At 33.3% G+C, this 26691-nt stretch overlaps 1 protein-coding gene across 2 annotated transcripts in view; it reads right to left on the reverse strand.

The window, feature by feature from the left end:
* The window catches only part of STXBP5 (syntaxin binding protein 5), a 160519-nt gene that overhangs the window by 42108 nt on the left and 91720 nt on the right, over positions 1-26691 (reverse strand). Inside the window, exons 11-21 of one of the 2 annotated variants that reach the window (XM_077776129.1) lie at positions 26259-26331; positions 22872-23019; positions 22589-22656; positions 22282-22322; positions 21184-21404; positions 20533-20711; positions 14259-14384; positions 12403-12554; positions 7136-7201; positions 2307-2366; positions 2160-2207 (exon numbers count right to left, since the gene is read on the reverse strand). In XM_077776129.1, coding sequence (XP_077632255.1) covers positions 2160-2207; positions 2307-2366; positions 7136-7201; positions 12403-12554; positions 14259-14384; positions 20533-20711; positions 21184-21404; positions 22282-22322; positions 22589-22656; positions 22872-23019; positions 26259-26331 — 1182 coding nt within the window. The remainder of the gene's footprint in view (positions 1-2159; positions 2208-2306; positions 2367-7135; positions 7202-12402; positions 12555-14258; positions 14385-20532; positions 20712-21183; positions 21405-22281; positions 22323-22588; positions 22657-22871; positions 23020-26258; positions 26332-26691) is intronic. The other variant, XM_077776130.1, reaches the window with a different exon arrangement.

Below are 26691 nucleotides of genomic sequence, written 5' to 3' on the forward strand. Positions count from 1 at the left end.
TAGCCTTAATTCTTAACACCTTCCCTTATGAGGCCACTGAGTAACTTCAAGTTGAAGCTATAAATGTTTGTAGGCTGAGGAAGAGAAGTGGTAATGTGATGAGGCTCAGGGAACCTCAGAGCCAGTAGAGGACTGCACGAGAGGGAACACTGTGCTCAGAATGCTCAAGGAATCCTAGCACTTTTGACACCATAAACTTTACACAGAAAACACATCTGAACAGAGAGGTCTTCAGGAAATTCTAGGAGTTTTTTTCTCCTCCAATGTTTCACTGACATTTTATTGTGTTTTCAATAGCATATTTAATGTAAACTCTTATTACAAAACTAGACTAATGTAGGAAGATAAACTTTTTTTTTAATTGTAAAAACTTTAAAGTCTAAAATGGAGCAGCCTCCATTCGAATGAAAGAAAAATTGAGAGCTTTTCTTGTAAATATGTTGGGATTAAAAACTCTACTGGAAGATTACCACCAAACAAAATTATATAGAACACAGGAGACAGAGCAGTAGTTTCTGAAAACGTAAAATAATTATGTATAATTGTGTAACTAACCTAAGTCTGAAAAGGTGAATAAAGTTAATATGTTTCCTAAAAAATATAAATATAAAAACGGTCATGACAAAAAGAAAAACTTGCCAATAACATAAAAAGCAAGAACATTACCAAAGAACTATCCTTCCAGTAATGTTCTTAGTCGTAAGAAATGTGTTAATTGAAAACTCTCAAATATTCAAGCTTAGATATTCCATGTTACATGTTCTATTCAAAACAGAAAAAACAGAAGAGCCAGTCAACACATAGTTAAAAGCAAATATAGGATCAAAACTCAGACAGAGAAATTATTCAAAAAAAAACTAATTATATAGAAAGTTCCTTTCATGTAAGGTAAAATTAATAAGTAATTAAATTCTAAAAGTTCTTTGAAAAAGTGTATATAAGAAAGTCTCTTATGACTTTTTACATTTTATGACAGTAAGTTCTATTAAGACAAATATACTATAAAAAACTTGGTTGAAAAAGTATTATTTGATAGTGCTAGTACATGATCAAAGTGATTTAACTATTACCGACCAATTTACTATACAACCACAAAGAGATAATCAATTCCCCATATATGAAAAGCCCTTTGCCCAAGAGTAAACCATCTTATTTAAAAAATGACCAGAGGTGCTAACAGTCAGCCAACGTTAATTTGACTAAACAGGGTTCAATTTACAACATGCAGACAATATAGACGCTACTTCTGAGAACTTTTGAAATTCAATTTTACTATATATTAAACTTTATCAGTTGAGAAAAGGTAAATCTATTTCAGCTGCCCAGAAATGCACCTCATTTAATATAACTGAAGGAACATGTGATAGGCATTTCGGAAAAAATAAATAACAAAAAAACAGTATAATAAAAATTGTGGGTTTAAATCAAAGATTAAATTTACTCTTTTGTAAAACAGTACTTCTCAAGCATTTAAAAATCTTCAGAGAATATTCAAATTTTTATGGTCAACTAAAAATCATTTGGGGACTTTGATTATATCCCCAAAGTTTGATTATATATTTTGTCTTCCAATTTTAAACTTTGAAAATCTTAGACTGGGTAATTCATTTCAAAGTATATTGATAAAAACAGTCAAAGAGATTAATATAAAATACTCCCCATCACTCATTTTTACTTGTGAGGGTTAGGGGAAGAACTTTTAGAAAATTCCCATTTATCTCAGGGTGGCGCGGATTACAGAATAAGAGAGTCAATATTTTAGAGAACCATTTCCTTGATGTTGGGGATTATAAAAATTCGAGAAGGATGGAAAAATGGTAGAAGAAAATACAAACAAAAACTATAAAGGAAAAAGATCTCAAAATTTGGTATAAAACTGTACTATTTATGGCATAAATTGAACCCTGCTTTATTTTAAATAAAGCAAAAATAAAGAATTATTCACATCGTAAGTCAGGAAAAACTGCAACCCCAATTTAACTGATTTTTAATAATTATTGCCCCAATGAGTTTAGAAGAAACAGCCCAAGAGATTATGGTTTAGCATAGAAATAACAAATTAATATATACAAAATGCAATGCAAAAGATCATTTTCTGGTGTTGAGTAACATTGCATATAGCAAGGATTAGAAACAAAAGAAAAATTTCTATTTCCTACCTATATCACTGGCTACCATCTTGGAAAACTTTCTGCTTTTGGTCTTCACTGAAAATAATATTTTGATATAAAATGTCAAAATCTATTCAAAGTAAACTAAAATTAAACATAATTAAAAGAAAATACTTTAAAATAAAGATACTATACCCTTTTCTATAAAATTATTCATTTTTTGTTCATCATCTGAATTGTGTGGTGATGAAGAACCTACACAAATGAAGACAATGGAAGGAACAGGCACAGAGTCAGTCACAAACACTGAGTTGTCACAGAGAAAAGTACAAACAAAATAATCTGGTAACCTCTAAAATAAGCTTTCATACTATTGGCCACAAGGAAATGTCATGCATACAATCAATAACAATTCTTGTAATATTAAAGTCAGAATAGCAATCAGTAGTGCATTATCTTTCATGGGAGAGAATTCCTTAATATATAAATATTAATTCTAATCTATAGTAATCTCTCCATAAATTACAACCATTTGGAAAAATCTTGGTATATATTATATATTAGAGAACAGATAAAGAACAATATAAGCAGCAATGAACGGTTTCTGAAAGAAAATGCAAAAATTCTTCAATATTACTTAACTGAATAAGGTTCATCTAGAACTAAGAATCTTGTGCAGGAAGTATACGGACAAAATTTACTTCAGAGTTAGCTTTCTAGATACACATGTTAAAATCACACATAAATTCTACTATTACGATAGAGATCTTTAAAATGCTGAGGACAATACTTATAATTTTAGGTGTGTTCAAATATTTACGTACGTTTAATGAGGTAAGAAATAGTTAATTTTATTCCAGCTGCAACTTCCAATAAGTTTATCTAATATTTTTACAGTTAAAATTTTGACTTTTCCTTAAAGTGTTTGTAATTTTTTATATTCTTTAATTTCTAACATAAATGTTTTATTTATAAATGTAATCCTAAGTAGTACTCTGACAACTTTTATTATTAAATGATCTATTCTTTATAGGAGCACATTTCAAATGATCTCATCCATAAATTTTCACAATAGCCTCACTATAAATCACTTCCCTCTTTTTGAATTCTAATAACTCTTTGTGTACTTCACTTATGATGTTCATCACATAATACCTCATATTTTAAGTTTACAGACGTGTCCTTTCTCCACTGCATTGCACTTCTAAAACACCGGGCCCTCATCTGATTCATCTCTGCACCCCCTGCACATTCAGTGGAGTAATTTGTATGCAGCAATCTCTAAGTAAACATTTGTGCAGTGAATAAAGCTTTTCTAATAGAAGCCAATGCCTAGAACGTAACTGGAAGTAAACGAAAAGTTTTTCTGCACTGATTTTTCTTCTTCATCCCACTGAAAGTACTAAACCTTAAAATAAGATCAAAGTTTGACTTCCCGTTCCCTGACAAAATCATACTTCAGCTAAGTGGAAAATATCCTGGAAGTCTCTGCAAGGACCAAGTAAAACTTGTCAACATGGCAGTATCCAATTACTTCTATAATAGCCTTAAAAGATTACTCTTCAAAAACCAGGTTATTTTTGCTAAATAGCATTTTTGGATCCTCATAAAGCCTGTATCAAAAAATATCACATAAGTAACACTGAACTCAGTGTAACATTTTCAGGAGTAGAGATGGATATACTTGGTTTTCAAAGAAGACAATGGTCATAAGAGGTTAGCCGCAGGAATGTAAAAAAAATTATTAATACTTATTTTATGTGATATATTTCATCTTAGAGCAATAGTTAGATAACACATCAAAATATGAGTATCAAAGTATAAAAATGTTTTTTACTTATTTCCAACACAAAAATGGGCAACCAGAAGCCATAAATGTAAAATTAGCAAGTGGACTTAATTTTCCCCTAACTGAAAATGCCTATCATTGGTTGCCAGAATTTTGGTCAAAATTCTAAAAATGGTTTCAGCATATTTCACTTGAATATATTTACCAAATAACTATGATAAAATAAACATAGGACTTATCTACAGCTTCTTCTTTTTTTTTTTTTTTGGTTTAAGGGTACATAGCAACCCCTGAAGGCAGTGTTTACATCACGGTCGATGTGGCCCTGTGCTTTCTACAAACTGAAATAACTTAACAGATGTTTTGATCATTTTCACATATGTGTAGACACACACACACTTTTGATGCAGTACTAAAAACAAAATTCCAATATTATTAAAGTGCTCAGTGAAGAAATCTGAGTTCTTTGAAACAGAGATCAAATGGAAATGGAAGACGTTATTTCTTACGTTAATTCAGGATGACAGAATTAATATTCTACTTCAGAGAGACTGCTGGTTTATTTAAAAACAAATGGAAAAGGAAAACTATAATCACAGCTTAGATCTTCTCAGGATACTTTTTAAATAGAGCTTTGATGCTGAATAGCTAAATTGTTGAGATCACCAATTTTAATTATGGGATTTAAATGCTTTTCAAAAAAGTTTCTCTTCATTATATTATTATTTTGAATAAACACATTGATTTTGATAAAAAACGTATAGCTACTTTTCCTTCTATAATAGGGGACTTCTTAGTATTTATAAGAGACTCCCTGAACTTCCCACTTCTATACATTCTCTTTTACTTATAGATACATTGTTTTGTATTAACCATATTGGTTGTAATAGTCTATATTGTATAAATAGATATCCTACCACAATGAAGAAAGTATTTGAGGCTAGTAATTTAATGAGTACTTTCCATGGTTTTAATAACATGATTGCCTTGTGGTTCCTTGATTCACCTCAAACTTCCCTCCTCCGTTTTCCTTTTCTGACCATTTTAAACTAGTAGAATTTGCATGTATTGATGAGAGGAAGGATACTAAATTATCCCTTCATTCCCTTATTGGAATACTAACAGCAATGAAGGCAAAAAAGTTACAAATGTGCAAAGAGTAAGACAACTGGCCCAAGATGGGTAGCAAAAATTACTATTAACTATTTAAAATGGACAAGTAGTGAAAGACACAGCTCTAAGAATACAACGTCAAAGGGTTATTTTTCCAGAACTTTATTCTAGTTTCTATTGTATGTTTTGGTATGTATGCATGAAGGTCATCTATCTCCTGCTCTATGAAACACGTTTCAGGCACAACTACTATCTACTAGAATTTGATATGTTTTATGTAAAAGCAGTCTTTCCTGATATGCAGGAATGGATATAATTCTTCAGAAATTCTTATATCTTTCAGAACATAATCAAAGACTATAAACTGAATAAAGTTTTATATCTAAGATAAGAATTTGTGGTTTATCAATGATTTTTGCAGTCTCAATTTTTACTTTGCAGTTCAAACTCACTCGAAACAATACCCAGTACCATATCATCTGTATGCTAAAACTATATTGTCCTTTCACATGGACCAAAAAGCATAAAATATTTGAAAATGTTCAACAATGTTTGAATTCCTCAGGTACAAAGAGAGAGATCTGGAGGGTTTTTACTTTCACATACTTTTTATATTTATATATTTAGATTTTAATATATTTAAATACTTACTGGTAAATACCTCTTTTTGGTTATTCCAAACTGATGGATGTATATACCTGTTGAAAGTTTGGCTTAGGATAATGAGGAATATAAATTTATTTGGGCTGAATCTTGTTAAAACGGCTTTGATGGTCATTTAATATAATAAGAATTAATATATTTACATGTCCAAATTATTCCATTTGGCTTATAGCCTTAACATATTGACAATGATGTTCACATGGCCTTTAGAGAGGTGAGAAGACCAGAAGAGTATTGTAGTAGATGGACAAAGAACAGCAACAATGGAAAGATATTATAATTCTTAATTCCAAATTCAGAAATAACTCTAGTTCTGTGAGATCAGAAGTATAATTACTTGTTCCATATCACTCAGACTTGACTGTACCAAAGTTCAGACTAACAGCTGGTGCTAATTATATAATTCTGATGGCTCCATGTTTCAGTAATGAGTAAATTTAAATATGAAATTTAAAGATTAAGAAAACCAGAAGGTGGATATAACTTAAGAAAGTATATAACTTGTGGAATATTAGGAAAACACAATTTCAAAAAGAAAATTACCACAAAACTTTTACAGTTCTAGGTCTAATAAAATGCTAAACTGAAATACGAGGGAGTAAAGTAAAATGCACTTCTTAATACTTTCCCATGCTTAAGATTATTTCTGATGTAGCAGAACCAGCAATGAAGGATCCAAATCTATCTAAGAACTGTGTTGCTGTATGCTAAGAACAATCTTTTCAGTAGAAAGCTGATAAGTATTCCCAGTTGTAATGATTTAATATGGTAGTTAAAATTGGGAAGTGGATCTTAGTAAAGACTGGCAAAGTTTCTATCCACTGAAAATAATAATAATCAATTCAGGGTCCTCTTAATCTTAAGGAGACTGAAAAAGTACTAAAAATTATGTTCTACTGAAATATTAATATATACATAGACCACATAAAGACCTATATAATATGGACAAAAAAGGCTATAATATAGCTATAAAATTATATCAAATATCACTTTGACCAAAAAACCCACATAGTTTATAATTATTCTGTCTACAGTCACCACTAGATTATAAATGTTAAAAATCTTTGATAATATTTAAGTGGACATTTTTCAAGAATTAGAGCACTATTCTACCAGATGATACCAGGCATGCCCAGAGCAAAGACAAGATTGTAGATTCACTAACCCATCTGATTCAATGATGAGGAGTAAAATATATTTCCCCTAAAAAAGTGTAAATGTTAGAAAGCCAGTGAAAAGTTATATGACTCTTAACCAGGTAAGAAGTGTGGATTTTTGTCCAGTGCATTTCTTTTCACTTAATGAGAATGCAAAGGAAAGTTATGATTTTTAGAATAAATATGTGATGCTGAAGTTTCTTGTAGGTGTTATTTTAAGTACTTATGTATAAAAAGGAATTTTGATACACTATAATGGTTTCTGCAGATTATAATTATTAATGAAATAAAAAACAAATTACCAGAAGTTGGAGATTTGCAGCGATCCTCCGGGACTACAGTCCCTTCACTAATATCACACAGACCTGCTAAAAACAAAATCAAAACTGAAATCACAACACAAATTTATGAAAGTGCAGTTTCATCTTCTATCTACAGTACACATTTAATGACTGTCCATTTTTAAAAACCAGTATGTGACTAGACGGTACTGGCACTGATACCAGGCCCTCTAATCTTCAGGTAGGAAATAGGAGCATTTGATATTAAAACACCTCAAAATAATATAGTAGTCATCACTTAAGCAAAAATAAAACTCCCAAGAGATGATTTGCTATTCTTCAAGGACATTAGACATAAAATAGGACTTTGTTTAAAAATAGTAATTTGAGAGTATATGATAGACTTGCTATTAGATTCCTCTTGAGAGAAAATAAGTACTTGGTAATAAATTTGGTAATTTTTTCATCATAGGAACTCTCAACTCAAACCTCAAAGTGGTTTACACTCAGTATGTCTCAAATATATGCCTTGAATATTTTTGAATTAAAATATTTTGTATCTCCACATTCATAATATTTAATACATTGTACATTATTAATCTTGCAGGACTATTCCTTTTAAGATACATTTTTAAAAGAGCTCTAAAGAAATATTTTCTCCTCTCTCTGCCCTTCCCATGCTCATGCTCCGTCTCTCTGTTTCTCACTAATAAATAAATGTTAAAATAAAATTTAAAACATTTTTTAATGTTTATTTATTTTTGAGAGAGGGAGACACAGAATCTGAAGCAGGCTCCAGGCGCTGAGCTGTCAGCACAGAGACTGATGTGGGGTTCGAAGTCACAAACTACAAGATCATGACCTAAGCCGAAGCCAGATGCTTAACTGATTGAGCTCCCCAGTCCACCCCTTTTCAAAGTTTGTTTAGCGTCTGTTTATTTTTGAGAGAGAGAGAGAGGCAGAAAGGGAAAGAGACACAGAATCTGAAGCGTGCCCCACGTTCTGAGCTGTGAGCACAGAGCCCAAATGAACTCTTTTTGATAAATACTAAAACAGGTCTTTAAACATTAGTGATATACAGAAACAATCTAAGGGTCCATCTATGGATGCATGTATAAAGAAAATATAGGGTATATAAAAATGTGGGGGATACATTCACTCACACAATGGAATATATTCAGTCATAAAAGAACAAAATTTTGCCATGTGTGACAACATGGATGGATCCCAAGGATATTATGTTAAATAAAATACATCAGACAAAAAAACCACAATTACTGTATGATCTCACTTGTATGATATAGTGGAATCTATCTGAATGCTGAATGAATGTATCTGAATGCTGCTAAGAGTAAATCTTAAAAAGTCCCTGTTACAAGGGAAAAAATATTTTGTAACTATGTAAGGTGATGAGTGTTAACTAGATTTACTGTGACCATTTTGCAATGCATACAAATATCAAATTGGTACACTGCATGCCTGAAACTAAAATTGCATTCCTGAAACTAAAATAATGTTATGTGTCAATTTTACCTCAATAATAAATAGTGATAATATAGTCTAATATACTCTAGCACTACAGTGAGCTTAATACTGAATAAAAATAATCAATTTTGAAATTTTAGGCCTTTCATTCCATCTGGCTTGGGGTAAAAGTCAAAGTCCAACCCTACATTGATGTATATGATCCTGTGGTATATACTATGTGACTATGGTATATGGTTGAGGTTTATGATTTCCACCTACCAATATCTTTATGGGTATTTACTCTGCTATCAAATGTAGTAGTTCCTCTTTAAGGACAAGCATAATCATGTGTTATTCGACATACTATATCTACTGAGGCACTTACATAGAAATTAGTATTAGGCTACAAATTGACCCACTAGATAGATATCACAGTTTAATCTGGGTATTGGTAAATGTGAAGGCCTGGATTGGTTTTAGGGCCAGCTAAGCAAGTAAGTATGATGTTGTTCTAATTAAACTGTATTTGCAAAAATGGCAGTGGGACATCTGGCCCATGGACCATAGTTTGCTGACTGGTTTAATCAATCTTGCAACTGTCAAACTGAACTAGGTCACTTCTATCTGCTTGGTTCACAAAAAATATATGTGGAATTCTTTATCAAATATCTAATTAACATCAGGAAACATTAGGTCAACAGGCTGCCATCATTGACTGATTGGCATCGTCAACGAGCCATCAATGTAGTTTCAAGATTAAAAAAGTAACACTGATTTTTGTACTTTTTAGTACTTAGTGAATTCCTGCTGACTTCAATTGATAGCTCTATTTTCAATATGCACACAAGGCATTTCAATAGGAGTGCAAATCATTTGAGAATTCTGACTGATTTGTACATCAAATTTAATAATTTATAAAATATCTGACCTTTGAAAACTTGGGTACTGTTTACAAATTTTCTTCACAAATTTTCTTGAGATCTTTTTATTACTTTATCACTTTTTATTACCAAGGTCTGCCTTGCATGAATAATGTAGCTTAGATTTTCATTTCTCTTCATTTTTTCCACACTTTCCAGAAACATAATTTCTCATTAAGAGAGGGTTGAGAAACAAAGTTATTTAGTTCATTGAAACCAAACATTTTGCTATTTCCCTTTCTTTTTTGAAAACTTGCCTATATTCAACACAGTAGGTACTGATTTATCCAACAATTATTATGCATCCTTTATTATATCCCTCATTTCTTATATAGTGTTTTGTTTCTTACAACACACACACACACACACACACACACACACACACAAATATCAACTAGTAATACTGGGCTCCATAGCTATTTCTCTTTTTCTATTCTACTGAGAATATTGAAGACTTGAAATAACTGCAACTATATAGCCCAAATCTTCATTTTCAGAGACACTTCTCTATAACTTTTGAAAATATCATTCCTAAAGTCATGCATAGCTTTGTCCCTCTAATTCCCTTCTTTATAATCATCAGCTTCCAAGACTAAGTAACTTTTTTCTCATGGGTCTATCACTTTCACATCACTAAGCAGATCTTATTTGGGGTTTAGAATTATATTTAAGATAGAAATTTCCCTTTTGGGTCCTTCACTGAGTCAAAAAGTGGCCAGCAAAACAAAACACATACTATCCTGTTTCACTTTTCTTATAATTAACTTTCAGCAGATATACAAAATAGTTTATCATTATTTGCCCCTGTAACAGTCTCATAATTCTTATTATGAAAATATTGTACAGTTCAACTATATTTTAACACAGCTGTAAAACCNAAAACATTTTTCCAAACTAATTGTTAAAAAAAATTGAAGAACCTGGTGGTATTTAGGCTATACTTCCACAACATATTATAAAATACACCTTTTTGCAAGAATATAATTTTTATCAATGCAATTAAATAATTTTAGTATCTATTATTTCACATTTAACTTTATTTGAAATATAAATAACAATAATAGTATTTTAGAATTAAGGCATAAAATTCCTTAAAATGTTAACTCACATTTTAAAATAACTTTCTTTTGATATTATTTAATACATAATCCTAAATATTGTTACTACTGAGCATAAGTAAATATCTTAAAATGATATTTTAACAACTCAAACAATTCAAATTGTTCTCCTGTGCCTAAACATCTAGCTGTTCAATACAAATAGAGCAAACAATAATATAAATAATATTTCAGGATTTACTATAGAATAAAATAAGATGCAATAGAATTTAAGAAAGAAATATTTTTGAAATTACATGGTAAAATTGGTTTCTATCCTTGGATTAGTTTAGGTATTTAATTTCTAGCAATTTTATGAATCTATGATGAGGTATGAGGGAGAAGATAAATTGATTTTAGGGGCAAGTTTTTACACAGGTTGTGCTAACACTGCCAAAAGTATTTGTTTTCTCTATCATGACAATGTTTTAACTATCTAACACCAAATGTTAGTTTCTTTTGCTTTATTAAAAACACTGGATTGGGACACAAACATTTTAATGGATGTTTTCATATACATATTATGGGTTAATTCAAGTAATGAGGATATGATTTAGATATATAATTTAGAAATATAATGCTGTAAAAAGCTCTTTTAAAAACAAATGAGAAGAAATGATTTTACAGACAACAAACAAACGTGCCATGACATGGAATAAATAACTTACTTAAGGAAGAACGGAGCTTTTTCACAGATTCAGAATATAAGCTAGAAAGGCCGCACATGCAAGAAGTCACAATCAGCACACCTTAGTGAGGCAATGAAAAGCAAAGAAGAAAAATAAAGAAGACAAAGATACTAGAATAGTATGGCTGGGAAAATTTCTGACGATAACACACAACAAAATGATCACACACAAAAACAAAAATGGAAAAGAAAGTTCAACCATCAAGCTAAAGTGGCAGTAAGGTCTATATCCCATCACCCTTTTCTTCTGTCTCTCTCACGAATAGTGATAAAGGTAGCATTAGCTAATTATGCCATGAGAGCAAATGAGAAATGAGGCTCAGGGAGGATTTTAATTCGGAGAGACTGAGTTAGAAGTGTACACTGGAGTTTCCCAGCATCCCACTGCACACTGGCATTCTGCAAAGGGCTAAGGCGGCCAGAGAAAGGGCTCCTCTCAATCCCTGGTCTAGCTGAACAGGTCCTCAGGACACTGGAGCCTGTAGGCCAGTAACTGCCACAGGCCTCACTAATATACCCCAAGTGCCAGAGACTCAGTGCTATGAGGTTTAAAAAAAGGGTGGTGGTGGTGGTGAAGAGTAGTGGTATGGACAACCAACCAGATATATGAAAACATTTAAAACTAAACTAATTTTAAACCTAATTAGACCTAGCAAACACAAAAGAATCCTACAAAGATAATGATTAATGGATTTGTGTTTGCACTGAATCAAGGCTATCTGTATTTTCATAGAATTCAAATTCACTTTTGCGTTTATATTTTTTCTCACATGGGAAATGATCCCTTTAAATTAAATAGTTGAAACAATGAATTTTTGGTCTTATAATACCTAACAATAAAAGGGGCAACACTTTGAAATTAACTTTTGTTTCACAATAATGAGACAAATTTTCATATCATAATTTAGCTGAAGAAGTTTGCCACTGTGGCTCTTTCCCAACATTAATTAAAATCCTGAAACAAAAGCAAAATCTAACAATACAAAAAAAAGAAGGCTCTAACCATTTACTAGTTTTTGACAGTTTACATCTATAGACTAAGTCAGATAAGCTATTTACTAACTGAAGTACTTAGTATTTATAGAAATCCTAAAACTCAAGACTTTTTCTTAATACCTCCTGAAGGTTGTCGAGATTTGCGAGGAGATCGGGGTTCTCTCCGATAAGGATCACTGGAGCCATATAATTCAATAGTGCCCAGGTTGAGGAGTACTGCTTTCTGGAGGTAGTCTACCATAGCAATGCCATTACAATTGCCAAAAACAACCCTGAAAAGAGGAAAAAAGCAAATATTTTAGCACAAATAATTATAAGAAAATGTAGTCTTTAAGGCTGAAAAGAAGAAGGATGGGTTTTTCACAAAATTCCTCTCTGAAACTGAAGCCCATCAGAGACATGAAAATACAGGTTATATATTGTATATGCCTTCTCATGGAACTGTGTAGATCTCTGCAGATATTAGTGATTACAAATCAATATCATTAAAAAAGAAGTTGGCATAGGAAGTGAAACATGATTATAGTCATAAATCCCTGTCCTAGGAAATGTGACATCTTTTTTTTTTTTTTTGACTTAAGGGCATTTTGAGCAGCTCAGGGAAGGACATTCCTTTCCACTAGGGAAGTGAGGGATTATACCTTTGGGAAAGTTCTGGTAATCCCTACTGTCAAGAATAAAAGTAGAAAGCATTAAAATGTTGGTGGTCTCCCTTTGGAGTACTCCAAATACCTTTCCAATTAGAAGTCAGGAGATACAAACCAAGCAACTATGAACAAAGGAATTCTACTCTTTTAAGAGGTCTTAAACCAGGAGTTGAAAACTGAAATGTACAGAGGGAGGGGCTCTGCAGCTAACATACAAGGGCTATAGTGACCTGGGGAGTGTATGACCCATTTCGAGAGGAAACGCTTCAACTCCACTCCTGCTGACTACTGCCAAGGAGGAATGGAGACATGAGCCAGATAATCAGGTTTTTCAGTTGAAGCTCTAAATATGGATTTCATATTCAATTATCTTGGCAAGTAATTCAAATATTAAAAATATACAAAAAGGGCTAAATGAAATGTTAACTGTGAGCCCAATGAGCCTGTGATCAACTGATCTGCAACTTCTTTTAAAACTTCCTTCTGGTTCCTTTTCTTATTCCCTCTTTTCTTTATGGTTGTGGGCAATGGAATACTAAACAGGAGAAATGTTGTGTTCTTATCCTGCGGGGCAGAAAATCAAAGACATGAAAGGAGACCATCTCGGACTGTAGCCAGTTTTAGCTGAGTACACAACGGCAAGAGACAGAGTGAGTGGTAGTAGCTTCAGGAGGAAGAAGAAAGATAAATGAGTCCCCAGCACTAGCATCAAGGAAGAAGACCCACATACCAGTAAACAGCCCTGGGACTGCATAGTGAGAGTGTGGCTTCTCTTATACCACAATGCTGATTTTTAAAACAAACAAAACTACTCTATCAGTCTACAAAGTGATAACAAAAAATATGTATAATTAATACTAAATACTTGAAGGCATGAATTGATAATACACCTGTAGTATAAATACTTTATTAAATTATTACTATGCTTTTACAATTTATACAAATGAACTTTCAAAGTAGCAAGAAGATATTATACAGATTTGATTCAACATTTACAGAATCAGCTTAGAACAAAGTCTTCTGAGTTCATGTTGTTAGACTTCCATCATACTAAGTATTAAAAGGAAATCATTTCTGAGAGTATATCCAGGACATGGTCTATCGACTTCAAACCTTTATCCCAATTCATCAGGAAGCAGTATATGCATATTCAGAGTAAACTATTTGAAACAAGATGGATATTCCAAATAAATACTAAATCTGATCTGAAATTAAAGTTATACAACCTTTTAATTGATGGTATAATAAAGATCACGTTTTCTAGTTTTAAAAATGACAGAATGTATGGAACATTACGAAGAGACAGAGAAACACATAAATTATACTCACAACCCATAGGAAGAGTTGATGGCCAGGCTGGTTATCTGTTGTGGTGGTTCTCCACTCACCCAGACCAACTGAATAACTAGCTCTGTCTGATAACCTGGAGACTGTTTAAGTGGCGAATTTTTCACTCTGTAATAAAGGATAATATATTACCTTTTAATCCATCTTCAAGTATCTTATTAGCTCATGTAACTATAAAGTCATGCATAAATAACCATACAAAACATAGCTTTATATGTGAAATTGTACTAAACACACAAAAATGAAAACAACGAATCCTGTTCTCTAGAGGCATTTAATCTGGCTAGACACAAAACATGTATGTAAAAGCAAAAATAACAAATCATATGTAAGTTCCCATTATAAATTCAGGGGCTAGAAGTGGGGAGGGAGAAACAGAGAATGGGTAGGAAGGAGAAAGAGAAATAGGGGAAGAATGAAGAGACTGAGAAGCCCAAGAATTAAGAAGAGGGGAAAAAAAATCCACTTAGGAAAAAAAAACTACAAGTGAGAAAAGTAGATCTAAAAAAAAGGGTGGGGGGAGGAAGAGTAGACTTAAAACTTAAATATACAGAGCACCTGGGTGGCTCAGTAGGTTAAGCGTCTCACTCTTGATTTCACCTCAGGTCATGATTTCACGGTTTGTGGGATTAAGCCCCATGTCCGGCTCTGCACTGACAATGGGCAATCTGCTTGGGATTCTCTCTCTCCTTCTCTTTCTCTGCCCCTCCCTTGCTCTCTCTCTCTCTCAAACATCTAAAAAAGTAAAATAAAAGGGGCGCCTGAGTGGCTCAGTCAGAAGTGTCCGACTTCGGCTCAGGTCGTGATCTCATGGTTCGTGGGTTCAAGCCCCATGTCGGGCTCTGTGCTGACAGCTCAGAGCCTGGAGCTTGTTTCAGATTCTGTGTCTCCCTCTCTATCTGACCCTCCCCTGCTCACGCTGTCTCTCTCTCTCAGAAATAAATAAAACATTAAAAAAATTTTTTTAATTAAAAAAATAAAATAAAGCTTTAAATATATGGTTTAACTAAATGAAAAGTGTCCAAAACACAATGAGTTAAAGAATGAGTAAAAAAAAAAAAGTGAGAAATTATTTTTGTGTGCATGACACTTTAACTATTAAAAGAAAGTACTCTTTCCCTAATAATTACTAAATAGGTGCTCAAAATATATTGCTTTCGCAAACATATGCAAGCAAGAAGTAGGAAACCCTTAGTCAAAGATGAACAAGTGTGTAAGTCTGCCCACAGTGGAGGTGTGTGTAGTAACAGTGAGAAATCAGTATAGCAAGAGAGGTTAGGGTGAGAGTAAGAGGGTCTTCAAGGCCTGGTTGCAAAGGTCTGATACTGGTAGAAAGAATTGAGGGCTTTTGAAAAGATAGCGTTTAAGTCCTGGCTCTGCCATTTTCCAACTACCTTCTTCTCTAAAAAGTGGGAATATTACTACCTAATCACAGTATGAAGACATTTTGAGTGGCTATGAAAGAGCTGTCAATGGTCAAATTACAAAAAAAGTAATATATTTTCATTATTTTACGGAATTAAAAGCCAATGAAGGTTTATTAAGAAATACTTTGGGAAGATTAATTTGGTGGCGATTTAAAGATGAAGTAGAATCGGAGAACAATTAGGAAGTGCCTGTAATTTTGATGTAAAATAATTAGAAAAAGGTAGATTTGGAAGATATTATGAAGTAAGAACTGAAAATGCTTCTAAATCCTATGAAGGCAAAAACCCTGCAGTTACTTTGAACACTCTAGTGCAGAAGAGGTACTCAATATTTACTGGATGAATGAACGAGGTGAAGGCTCATCAGAGGCAGATCATGGAAGGAAAAGAATACAGAGTGATTATAAGTGGAAGGAAGGAAGGAAGGAAGGAAGGAAGGAAAAGAAAAAAAAGGAAAGAAGGAAAGGAAAGGAAAGGAAAGGAAAGGAAGAAAAAGAAAGAAAGAAAGAAAGAAATAAAGAAAGAAAGAAAGAAAGAAAGAAAGGAAAGAAAGAAAGAAAGAAAGAAAGAAAGAAAGAAAGAAAGAAAGAAAGAAAGAAATAGAAAGGAGAGAAGGAAAGAAAAAAGAGAAAGAAAATAAAATGTCACTATGAAGAGCTAGTTTTATAGGAAAATGTGCTAAGTTTGAGGTAGGGTTTTCAAGTGAATTACTCAGTAAAAAAGAAAAATGTATTCCCAAGTCTCACTTTATTGAGTAAACTCATAGAAAATTTTTTATTGTACTTGTTACACACGTCAGGGGCAGGGAGTGGTTTATGAGTGGGAGACTTCCTAAGGCTTACAGTTACTTAAATACCATACCTTTCATACTTGTATCAGGAAACTTCAAGTGGTTTGGAAGATAACATTTTTTTTTTTTTAATGTGAGTAATTTATTTTTTTGGGTGACTATTTTACTATTTTAAAAAAAATCTACTTTAACTTCAAAGTGAGAACATTTTTTGATTGCTCAGACTCCTTCTCAAATAACTGCTCTTGACAAACTTAACCAAAGCCTGGTTACTCCAGTAATTTTTGAGGCTCCTGCCTTAGAGTGACAGGGTATGGAAGAAGGGCAGCAAGAAGACTATTCAATGTTAAACATCCTGAGCCCAACCTCAGCAGTAAGGATGCTTGTGAGTCATTTAGTTGGCACTTCTAGTGAAGAATACCATGACACCTGATCTTTAGGTTAAGTTATCCAAAGTTTAGGGTCAACATGAATCACTGAGGGCATTCCAAATATGAACCAAGTTACAGTTACTTTTCCCTGTGCAAAGTCTGTAAGGCAATACACTCAGAACTGCATGCTGGCTGAGGCTGAAGTTCAGGCTTTTCACAGGGAAATACCCACTAATCAGTGGCAGCTGTCCATCTTGAGATAGAAATGAAGACACAGTATTCTTCTAATAGAAGAATCTGAGTGTGTTCTTTTCTGCCTGTATGAATTAGGTAAGCTTCAAAGAGGCAAAACCTAATTACTTAATTCTGGCATATTTAATATGCACATTAAATTAGATCCTCAAGAGCAGAAGAAGCATTCAGGAATAATATTAGAAGTGCATATATGAGCACACTAAAAACTTCAGTGATGAAACACACAGAACTCATGGGATTCTTAAATGACTTAGTAAAAAGAAACAAAAAAAAAAGTTATTAAGCAAAAATAAGACATGCAAGCCTGCTGCAAAATCCCTAGTTGGTAAAAAAAAAAAAAAAAGAAGGAAATTGGATCAAGTAATGACAGGATAGGTTAGATTTAAAAATGGAAAATGGGGGATGGGTGGGTGTGACATTTTATGTCTATAATGGTTACATGCAAGTTATTTTAACATTTATCTATGTAAATAAAGGTTTACTTTTTAAAGACAGGCGTTGAATCTTTATGAAAAGCTCCATAATTTGTACAAATGTATTTGTACATTTAATTGTACAAAAATACTAGAAACAAATTTTATTGGTAAAAGAATAAATCAAATAACTTTTAAAATGTTTCTTCAAAGTAATCAGTACATACAAAAGCATTTTGTATAAAAAACAAACAAAATACTTGGGGGCACCTAAGTTGGCTCAGGACAGCTCAGTGGGTTAAGTGTCCAACTCTTGGTTTGGGCTCAGATCATGATCTCACAGTTGGTGAGTTTGAGCCCTGCATAGGGCTCTGTGCTGACAGTGTGGAGCCTGCTTGGGATTCTCTCTCTCTCTCTCTCTCTCTCTGTCTCTCACGCTCTCTCTCTCTCTCTCTCAAAAATAAACTTTAAAAAACAAAACAAAACACAAAACTCAGTACTAGTTATTTTAGTATCAGTTTGGTTATATTTCTGACATTTAAAAATTGGCTTTTGGTACTGTGGACTAAAACAGCATGAAGTGTAGGGGCGCCTGGGTGGCTCAGTCGGTTAAGCGTCCGACTTCAGCTCAGGTCATGATCTTGTGGTTCATGGGTTTGAGCCCCACGTCAGGCTCAGTGCTGACAGCCAGCTCGGAGCCTGGAGCCTGTTTCGGATTCTGTGTCTCCCTCTCTCTCAGACCCGCCCCTGCTCACGTTGTCTCTCTCTCTCTCTCTCTCAGAAATAAATAAAACATTAAAAGAAGAAGAAGAAGAAGAAAAAAAAAAACCCAACATGAAGTGTATAAATAGCTGCGTTTACCAGAAAACTTAGGAAAAAAAAATGAGGTATAACTCAAATTGCCTCCAAGTAAAAAGTCCCTAGTAAACATGCCAATTTTAGACAAAATCTCAAAACTTTGCAACCAAAAAGGTTATCAAAATAAACGTCAAAGACAAACACTACTTCACAGGCTTATAAGACTTAATTTTAATAAAAGCCTGGAGAAATATACATTAAAATCAGAAAAGCATTAATGGAAATTATACAAATTTAAGTTTAAAGCAAAGTACTACTGAAAAAGTAACAAAAGGAAAGAATGTAGAATTCTGTATTTCCAAGTTTCATTCTAGCTAACCATGTGCCAGAACTGTAGCAAAAAGGAGTTGTGTGTATGTATGTACATGAGAAAGAGAGAGAAAAAACGTGAGACCTTTCCAAGAAATGTAGCTGCTTAACCTCAATGCTTATATTTTTTAGATCAGATCAGAATTTCTCATTGCTGGCACCAGTGACATTCTGAGCTGGAAAGCTGTTGCTCGTGGGGCACTGTTCTGTGCACTTGAGCATCACCCTTGGCCTCTATGTACTAGATGCCAATAGCACCCTATTCCTACTGTTGTGACAAGTAATAATGGCTCCAGATATTGCCAAATGCATGTGGAGGAGCAAAATCATCTCTGTTTAAGAATCTATTGTGTTTAATATAAAACACACAATCTCAAATTTATATAAATGTATGAAGATTTAGTTTTTTATATGTTTTTTATTTATTTCTGAGAGAGAGAGAGAGACACAGCATGAGCAGGGGAGGGTCAGAGAGAGAGGGAGACACAGAATCCGAAACAGTCTCCGGGCTCGGAGCTAGCTGTCAGAACAGAGCCCGACGTGGGGCTCGAACCCACGAACCACGAGATCATGACCTGAGCCGAAGTTGGAAACTTAACCGACTGAGCCACCCAGGCGCACCTGAAGATTTAATTTTTTAAAAGTTTATACATTTTATTTAAAAAAAAATTTTAATGTTTATTCATTTTTAGAGACAGAGAGAGACACAGTGTGAGTGGGGAAGAGGCCGAGAGAAGGGGGCACTCAGAATCCGAAGCAGGCCCCAGGCTCTAAGCTGTCCGCACAGAGCCTGATGTGGAGCTCAAATCCACAAACTGTGAGATCATGATCTGAGCTGAAGTCAGACACTCAACTGACTGAGCCACCAAGGTGCCCCATAAAGCTTATACATTTTAAACGACGATGATACAAAACAATTTGTCCTATCTTTGGGGTGAATGCATTTTTGCGTACCAAGACATTCTCCATAGCAATTCTTTTACCAAATGAAGAGATGCTGGCAGATCTAAAACAAAACCAAGACAAAGTGTGGCTCTTTTAACTGATGCAAATGATCTCTTACCAGCCATCTCTACCTTGAATCTACTAATCTGGGGTTTGCTTCTCAACCCTTACACTGAATTTTTTTTGACATTTTCCACAATCACAGTCATTACCCTGACTTCTCTGTAAATGTAATTTATCATAGTCTTCAAAAAATTTTTCAGTAGTCTTAACTCTTTCATTGTTTTATTTCTTTGCCATATTTAAGGCCCATACCCTATAAAAAAGTTAACAACTCAGTAATATAAATTAGATAGAAAAAAAAAAGAAAAGAATGTTTTACTTAATTTATTCCTAGATAAAAGCAAAATGTATTCCAATCTGGAAGGCTACAATAAAGGCATTTAAATAATGATACTGCTGTGTTGGAGAAGATTCAGAAAGACAAGAAAATGATTACAAAAAACCTGAATCTCTAAAGATCAAAAAACCAGAATTTTCAGAGTAGTGAAAGCACTCTAAATATATAATTGATCTACATATGAATCCAAACTCAAAAACATCCATGGATTTGGAAGACTGAGCTACAGATACAGGAAAGATCCAACCTGTCCTACCAGTATTGTTTAGGGATCAAATTTTAGCGGTTTAAAGACAAAATCAGAGAATTCAATCATACTTCTCTTGTTGTCACAGAAAAAGAAGTCAGATTAACCACAGCAAAACAATGAAAGAAATGTTCTTAGGTCATTTTTCTCTATCACAGGAAAATATTATTTTAGTAATGCTTATAATTTATGTAAATTAAAAAAAGTTTCCAAAACATCTGTATTTTTTTTTATAACTTACTTTAAACAAGGGACATTATCACGCAGTCCATCAGACGAACTGCTACTGGTAGAAGGGTGAGACTGAGGGGGGATGGGCTGAGGAGCCGTGCCCCCCACGGGTGTTGGCAAAGGTGGTGCCTGTTCGCCCTCCGGCGATTCCACATCACTTATCTCATACAACAATCGGACTTCAAGCATCTGTTATAAGAGAAAGAGAGTTCACCTATTACTAATAATTACTCATTTTACTACAGTTTACACACATACCCACATACACTTTAGTGGAAACATTTTTTAAAAAGGTAAAAATTTAGCAAAGAAAAAGTTTCTGACTCAACTTTTTAAAAATGATTGTGTGTGTGTGTGTGTGTGCATAAACACACACATACAAGGATTTTAGAATTCACAGTATGCCTCTTAATACCAAATTAAAGTTTGCTCATATTCATATTAATTTTCCTTAAATGAAACATAATATACATAAGGGTTTAAATACTCACTAAAAAATTACAGATAAAAATACACTATTTTCCACAAAAGACAGATGGCAACATAAGCACTTAAGTGCTTTTAAAAATTCTAGACAAAACCAACAGCAAATAATCTCCTAAATAATGCAAAAAATTTAAAATGTTAGACATCTGACACTGAAAATAATTAAGACTATTACCGGAATTACTTCTGTGATCACTTCTTGTTTGCTGAATCTATAAATAATGACATGAGCTGAAACTCCGGCTATGCACAGCATCCTACTTTCTGGACACCAGGAGATGATCTGAATGGCATACGGATCTTCATCTACAATGTCTGTGTTTGGCCTGTCATCTTTATTTCTTGACTTTTCAAATACTTTAGATGTCTTTAGTTTATATAATACTTGTAGAGTTACTAAAAAAAAAGGTAATATATGTTAGACATTTTAATATAAAAAAAGTAAATATAAAGTAATAGTTAATTAGTCATGTTATCTAAGGAAAATAGCCAATATTTATTTGAACCATAGTTTTATTCCCAGGTCTACATTTCTCTATTACACTTTTAGATAATGCATTCACTATACCTACTGACCAAAAGAAAGGTGTACCTGGATTCATTAAAAATACAAAAACAAAAAAAACTCATCATGATGATGAATTTAGATAACCTGAAAAAAATGAGTGACAAGAAGATTTTGAAGAAAGAAAAATGTATAAATATAATGAAAATACAGAACATTGTTACTTTCTAAAATGATTTTCTACATATTTTCACTACTAACAGTGCTAATACATCTCATATTTCTATACAATGAAACACAAAATATCCTGACTTAACTGGAGTCTCACTGCTTGCTATGTATATTTTGTAACATTGATGACTCAAAGCATTCTTTCCTTTTTTGCTATTGTGTAACCATCATGTATATTCCACAAAGAGAACACAAATTATTGTTAACCTAGAGTCAGGCATTATTCTACAAATTTCTGTTGATTTGAACATTCTCATTTTTCCTAATTCTGACTTAAAAAAAGAAGGTTTGAAGACATTTTGAAGAAAGGATCTGATTACTTCTGCTGTGGATTATTCCTGACTGACTAGTTAATATTCTTAAAAATATCTTATCTCTATTAAAAATTCTAAACTCAAATACTTGATAAATCAGTTACTAAAATGATAGTTTCCAAATTTTAAATTAAATGTTGACAACACAATTATTGTAAAACAGGTTGTATAAAAGCATTGATTATATAACAAACATATAGCAAATGATATTCAAAATACGTACTTGCAGAAGCATCCCAGAACTTAACTGATCCATCAGCATGCCTATGAAAAGCAAATCAGTTAAAATTGTAATGATAAAAAGAAAAAAAAATACATTTTTTCTTTCTTTGAAGTATACTGTTATTTGAAAAGTTAGCCACCAAATGAAGAAAGGTAAAATTTAGGGTGAGCTGGCATGTTCTAGACAATAACATTTTTTAATACGATTCACCATAAAGGAAAGCACTACCTGCCCAATTAATTAGTGTTCATGTCGTCATTATCTTTAGCTATTATTGACTTAGTGGTGAAAACAAGCTTTTACTTACCCTGTAATAATTATTTCTGGGTAACTTTGAACACCCAAGCCCCAATTACCTCCGTTAATGGGCCATTCCTATAAGAAAAGATTAGTGTATAAAGCAACTTTCAAGCACACCATACATCTTCATATATATAATTCTAGGACAACAGTAAACAACATTCTTTGCTCGCAAAAAGGATTTTCTATATGTTTTCTCTAGAAAACATATACATGTTATCAAATATTCCAAGGTGATAAATGTAAAATACTGAAATGTTACATTAAATACTAAAACTCATGTTCAATACCTTTTTGCTGTAACCTTGACGTTTCTGTCTAGCTCCAACAGAATAAAGTGCAGGAATAAGGTCCACAGGACAATCAGCAAAATATTCGCAACATGTAACAGGGGATTCGTGTATACTCAAAGGGTAGGGATTTTCAAATATAGGATATCTTTAACAGTAGGAAAAGAAAAATATTATTAATAAATTAATGCAACAATGAAAACTTTTAAAAAATATTTACAGCTTTGGAATAAAAACAATTTTTAAAATTTGATTAAAGATAACATTCTCTGAAGGGCCATATAACATATTATCTGAATTTATATTTTAACTTTTGGGATACAGTGGTCTTCTCCATATTTTTAGAAATTACATACATTCTATCACAGACATTTAATAGATTTAATTTATGCAAATATGTAAAAAGTGACATCTTTTATAATGCAAGTTGCTCAGTTAGACTAGTAAAGAGACAAGCTGCACAATGGAACTACATACCACGGGGCACACACCGGACCAAGTGCTTTATGTACACATTTATCTTCTTTACTTGTCTCACCAAACTTACGATGCAGAAAATTTATGGAGGAACAAAAACTGAGAGTGTGTCAAAGGCAGGCCAACTCGCAAGGAGAAGCCGAATTTAAACTGTGCTCTTAACCACTAAGGTGAAAAGTTCTCAATCAACAGGTACCTCATCTGTATGTCAAATAATACAAATTTTCAATTCTAATACAAGTTTTCAGTTCTCTTTTTTTCTCCATCAATGTAATGCCTAGTGCAATATTTAATCTAGAGATGCTCTCTTGTTTTAGTGATAATCTAAATAAAAGTCTACCTTAAAGGTTTCCTAGATATGGAATTATTTCATTAAATAAAGCAAAAAATGCATTCAAAAATCTTAAAGTAAAATCCTAACTAAAGGTACAATGATATTTCTTTTCTGGTTTGAATTCCTTGAGAATGATTACTTAAAAGTATCTGGAAAACCAATACTTGGCCTTAAAAAGTCTTAAAAGTTCAGCGTGGCTCATCTGCAAAAATTACATGTATTGATCAGTCTACCCCTGACAATAATTTAAAAAATTAGAAAAGAATACATTCAGAAAAGTCCTTTCTAGATTTCAAAATGAAGTGAACTGTCATTACTCCTTCCTCGACTACACATAAAAACACAGAAGAAAAATTCAAACAAAAAACATGAATTAAAAAATGTTTTAATTTTTCAAAAATTACTTTTTTAAAGTAATTTAAAAACAGGTAACTTTTATCCCTTTAAAAACACAGGCACAATGTTTCTACTATTACCATACATTTAACTGATATATTTACTAAATAAAATGCCTAGTTATAGGTTATTTGGACAGTCTTTATTTAACTTAAATATATATTGGTACAGACCACAGGCAAAAAGTCTCACTATTTGAAAACTTAGCTAAAGGAAAAAAAATCATATTCGAAAAAATTTTTTTAATGTTTATTTATTTTTGAGAGAGAGAGAGGGAGAGACAGACACAGAGAGAGCATGAGTGAGGAAGGGGCAGAGAGAGAGAGAGGGAGACACGGAATCTGAAGCAGACTCTAGGCTCCAAAACTAAAATCACATTAAGAATAAGTTATTCTAGGGGCGTCTTGGTGGGTCAGTCGGTTAAGCATCCGACTTCGGCTCAGGTCATGATCTCATGGTTCGTGGGTTCGAGCCCCGCGTCGTGCTCTGTGCTGACAGCCAGCGCAGAGCCTGGAGCCTGTTTCAGATTATGTATTTCCTTCTCTCTCTGATCCTCCCCTGCTCACGCTGTCTCTCTCTCTCTCTCGGAAGTAAATTTAAAAAAGCATTAAAATATATATACAAAAGAGAATAAGTTATTTTAGGACTGCTCTTTAGAATACTGTATTCAAATTCTTTTCTTCCACTATGGTCTTGTAAATTTCAAAAAGAAAAAAAAAACATTTGATTATTACATGTAGCACATACTAAGTTGATATGAATCTAGTAGTGCCTTAAAATAAGGTAAATAATACTGTTGATTTATACTTCCAGGTTTCCCAATCCTGGTACTATTCAGATTTTGTATCAGATAATTCTTTATTATAAGAGACTATGCATTGTGGATGTTTAGCAGCAACCCTGTCCATCACTAGATGACAGTATCATTATAAAAGATGTGTACACAGACACAGCCAAGTCTCTTCTGGGAGGTGGGGGTGGGGCAAATTGCCCATAATTGAGACATACTGAAATTCTAAATGAGTAAACTCAATTAAATATTTAATGATTATCTCTCAAGAGATACAAATAAATAATGCAATATTCTTGCATTCAACGAATTTATCATCTATGTTGGGAAAAGGAGAATATGGCAAATACCACAAAAAGTTGCAACGTAGCTATGGTGGCAATTTATATATCAGGTATGATATATCTGGTTAAGAGGAGAAAAAGTTTAAATGTTTATTTATTTTTGAGAGAGAAAGAGAAAGAGAGAGAGAGAGCGAGCGCGCACAAGCAGGAGAAGGGTGGAGAAAAAAGGAGACACAGAACCCGAAGCAGGCTCCAGGCACAGAGCTCAACATGGGACTCAAACCCACTCAAATCACAAAATCATGACCTGAGCCGAAGTCAGACTGAGCCACACAGGTGCCCCTAGAGGAGGAAGTTTAATGAGGAAAAGAGGGCTGACTTTGAAAGTTATATGGAGCTTTGAGGGCAGTGAAACAAGTGGAGTGTGCAGCCGCTGGGAACTATATATGAAAAGACATTGAAGTATGATGTTTGTTTAACACACAGTTCAGTTTTTCTAGGGAATAAGGCACTTGGTAGGAAGGTAGTGAGAAATCAGGACAGAAAGGTATCCTAAATTCCTACTGTGCAGAGAAGCAAGCTAAGAAGGTACTTTCAAATAATAAAACAGTAGAGACCACAGTGGTTTAAAGAGTAGAATAACAGGGCACCCAGTTGGCTCAGTCAGTAGACTATGGGACCCTGCAAAGAGGAGAGTGACAAGCTAGGCGCTCCATGTAAAATTACCTTGCCAACGGTATTCATGACAGTGCCACAGGGAGTGCATGTGAGCGGGGAGACCATAGGGCTTATCTGGACGTAAACTGTGATGGGATGAATTCCCCACTTGTTCATCTTGTGTGCCCTCAGGGTATCCAACTAGTAGGCTGAATCATGAAATTTCAGAAATTCAAGAAATTTTGACTTAAAAATGGAAATACTGTGTGAGCAACACACTAGAGAAATCTGGCAAGTAATTAAAAATGTGTGTCTGAAACTCTAAAAAAGGCCAACATTATGGATATAAATGTAGAGTTTTCAAAAAAAAAAAATAGCCACACTATTCTTTCAGAAAGAGTCTTTTCTACCATATATTAAAATAATCTCTCACCAAATTTTATTCTTACCCATTCTGTGCAAGGTCTATAAGTACTAAATCCTTTTCCAGAAGAACCACCACAGCATATGGTTCCTGAAAATCTGGAACAGGAAAACAATGCATACACAGCAATTTCAAATATGGAATAAGACAGCAAATTAGATAATGAACATTTGCTTTTTTTTAAACTTTTTGTTCCATTCTCTCAAGTATGTAACATTCTGATCTGTACTTCATGTAATCTAAGACTACTTGGTTTTAAATGAAATAAATCTATATAACTCATACAAAATTATTTCAATTTTGCAAAGATGAATAAAACAGGAAGTTCACAGTAACTTCTATGGTATTGCAAAATCCAAGGCAGGACATGGGCAACAAACCCAAAATTTAAATCTGAATTATCCGTAAGAACAATTCTTATTCTTGGCTCTCATAGGAACTCAGCAAAGTACTGCAAC

This window comes from Crocuta crocuta, unplaced genomic scaffold (genome assembly GCF_008692635.1).
Source record: "Crocuta crocuta isolate KB4526 unplaced genomic scaffold, BGI_CrCroc_1.0 scaffold25, whole genome shotgun sequence".
In the NCBI taxonomy this organism is placed as follows: Eukaryota; Metazoa; Chordata; class Mammalia; order Carnivora; family Hyaenidae; genus Crocuta; species Crocuta crocuta.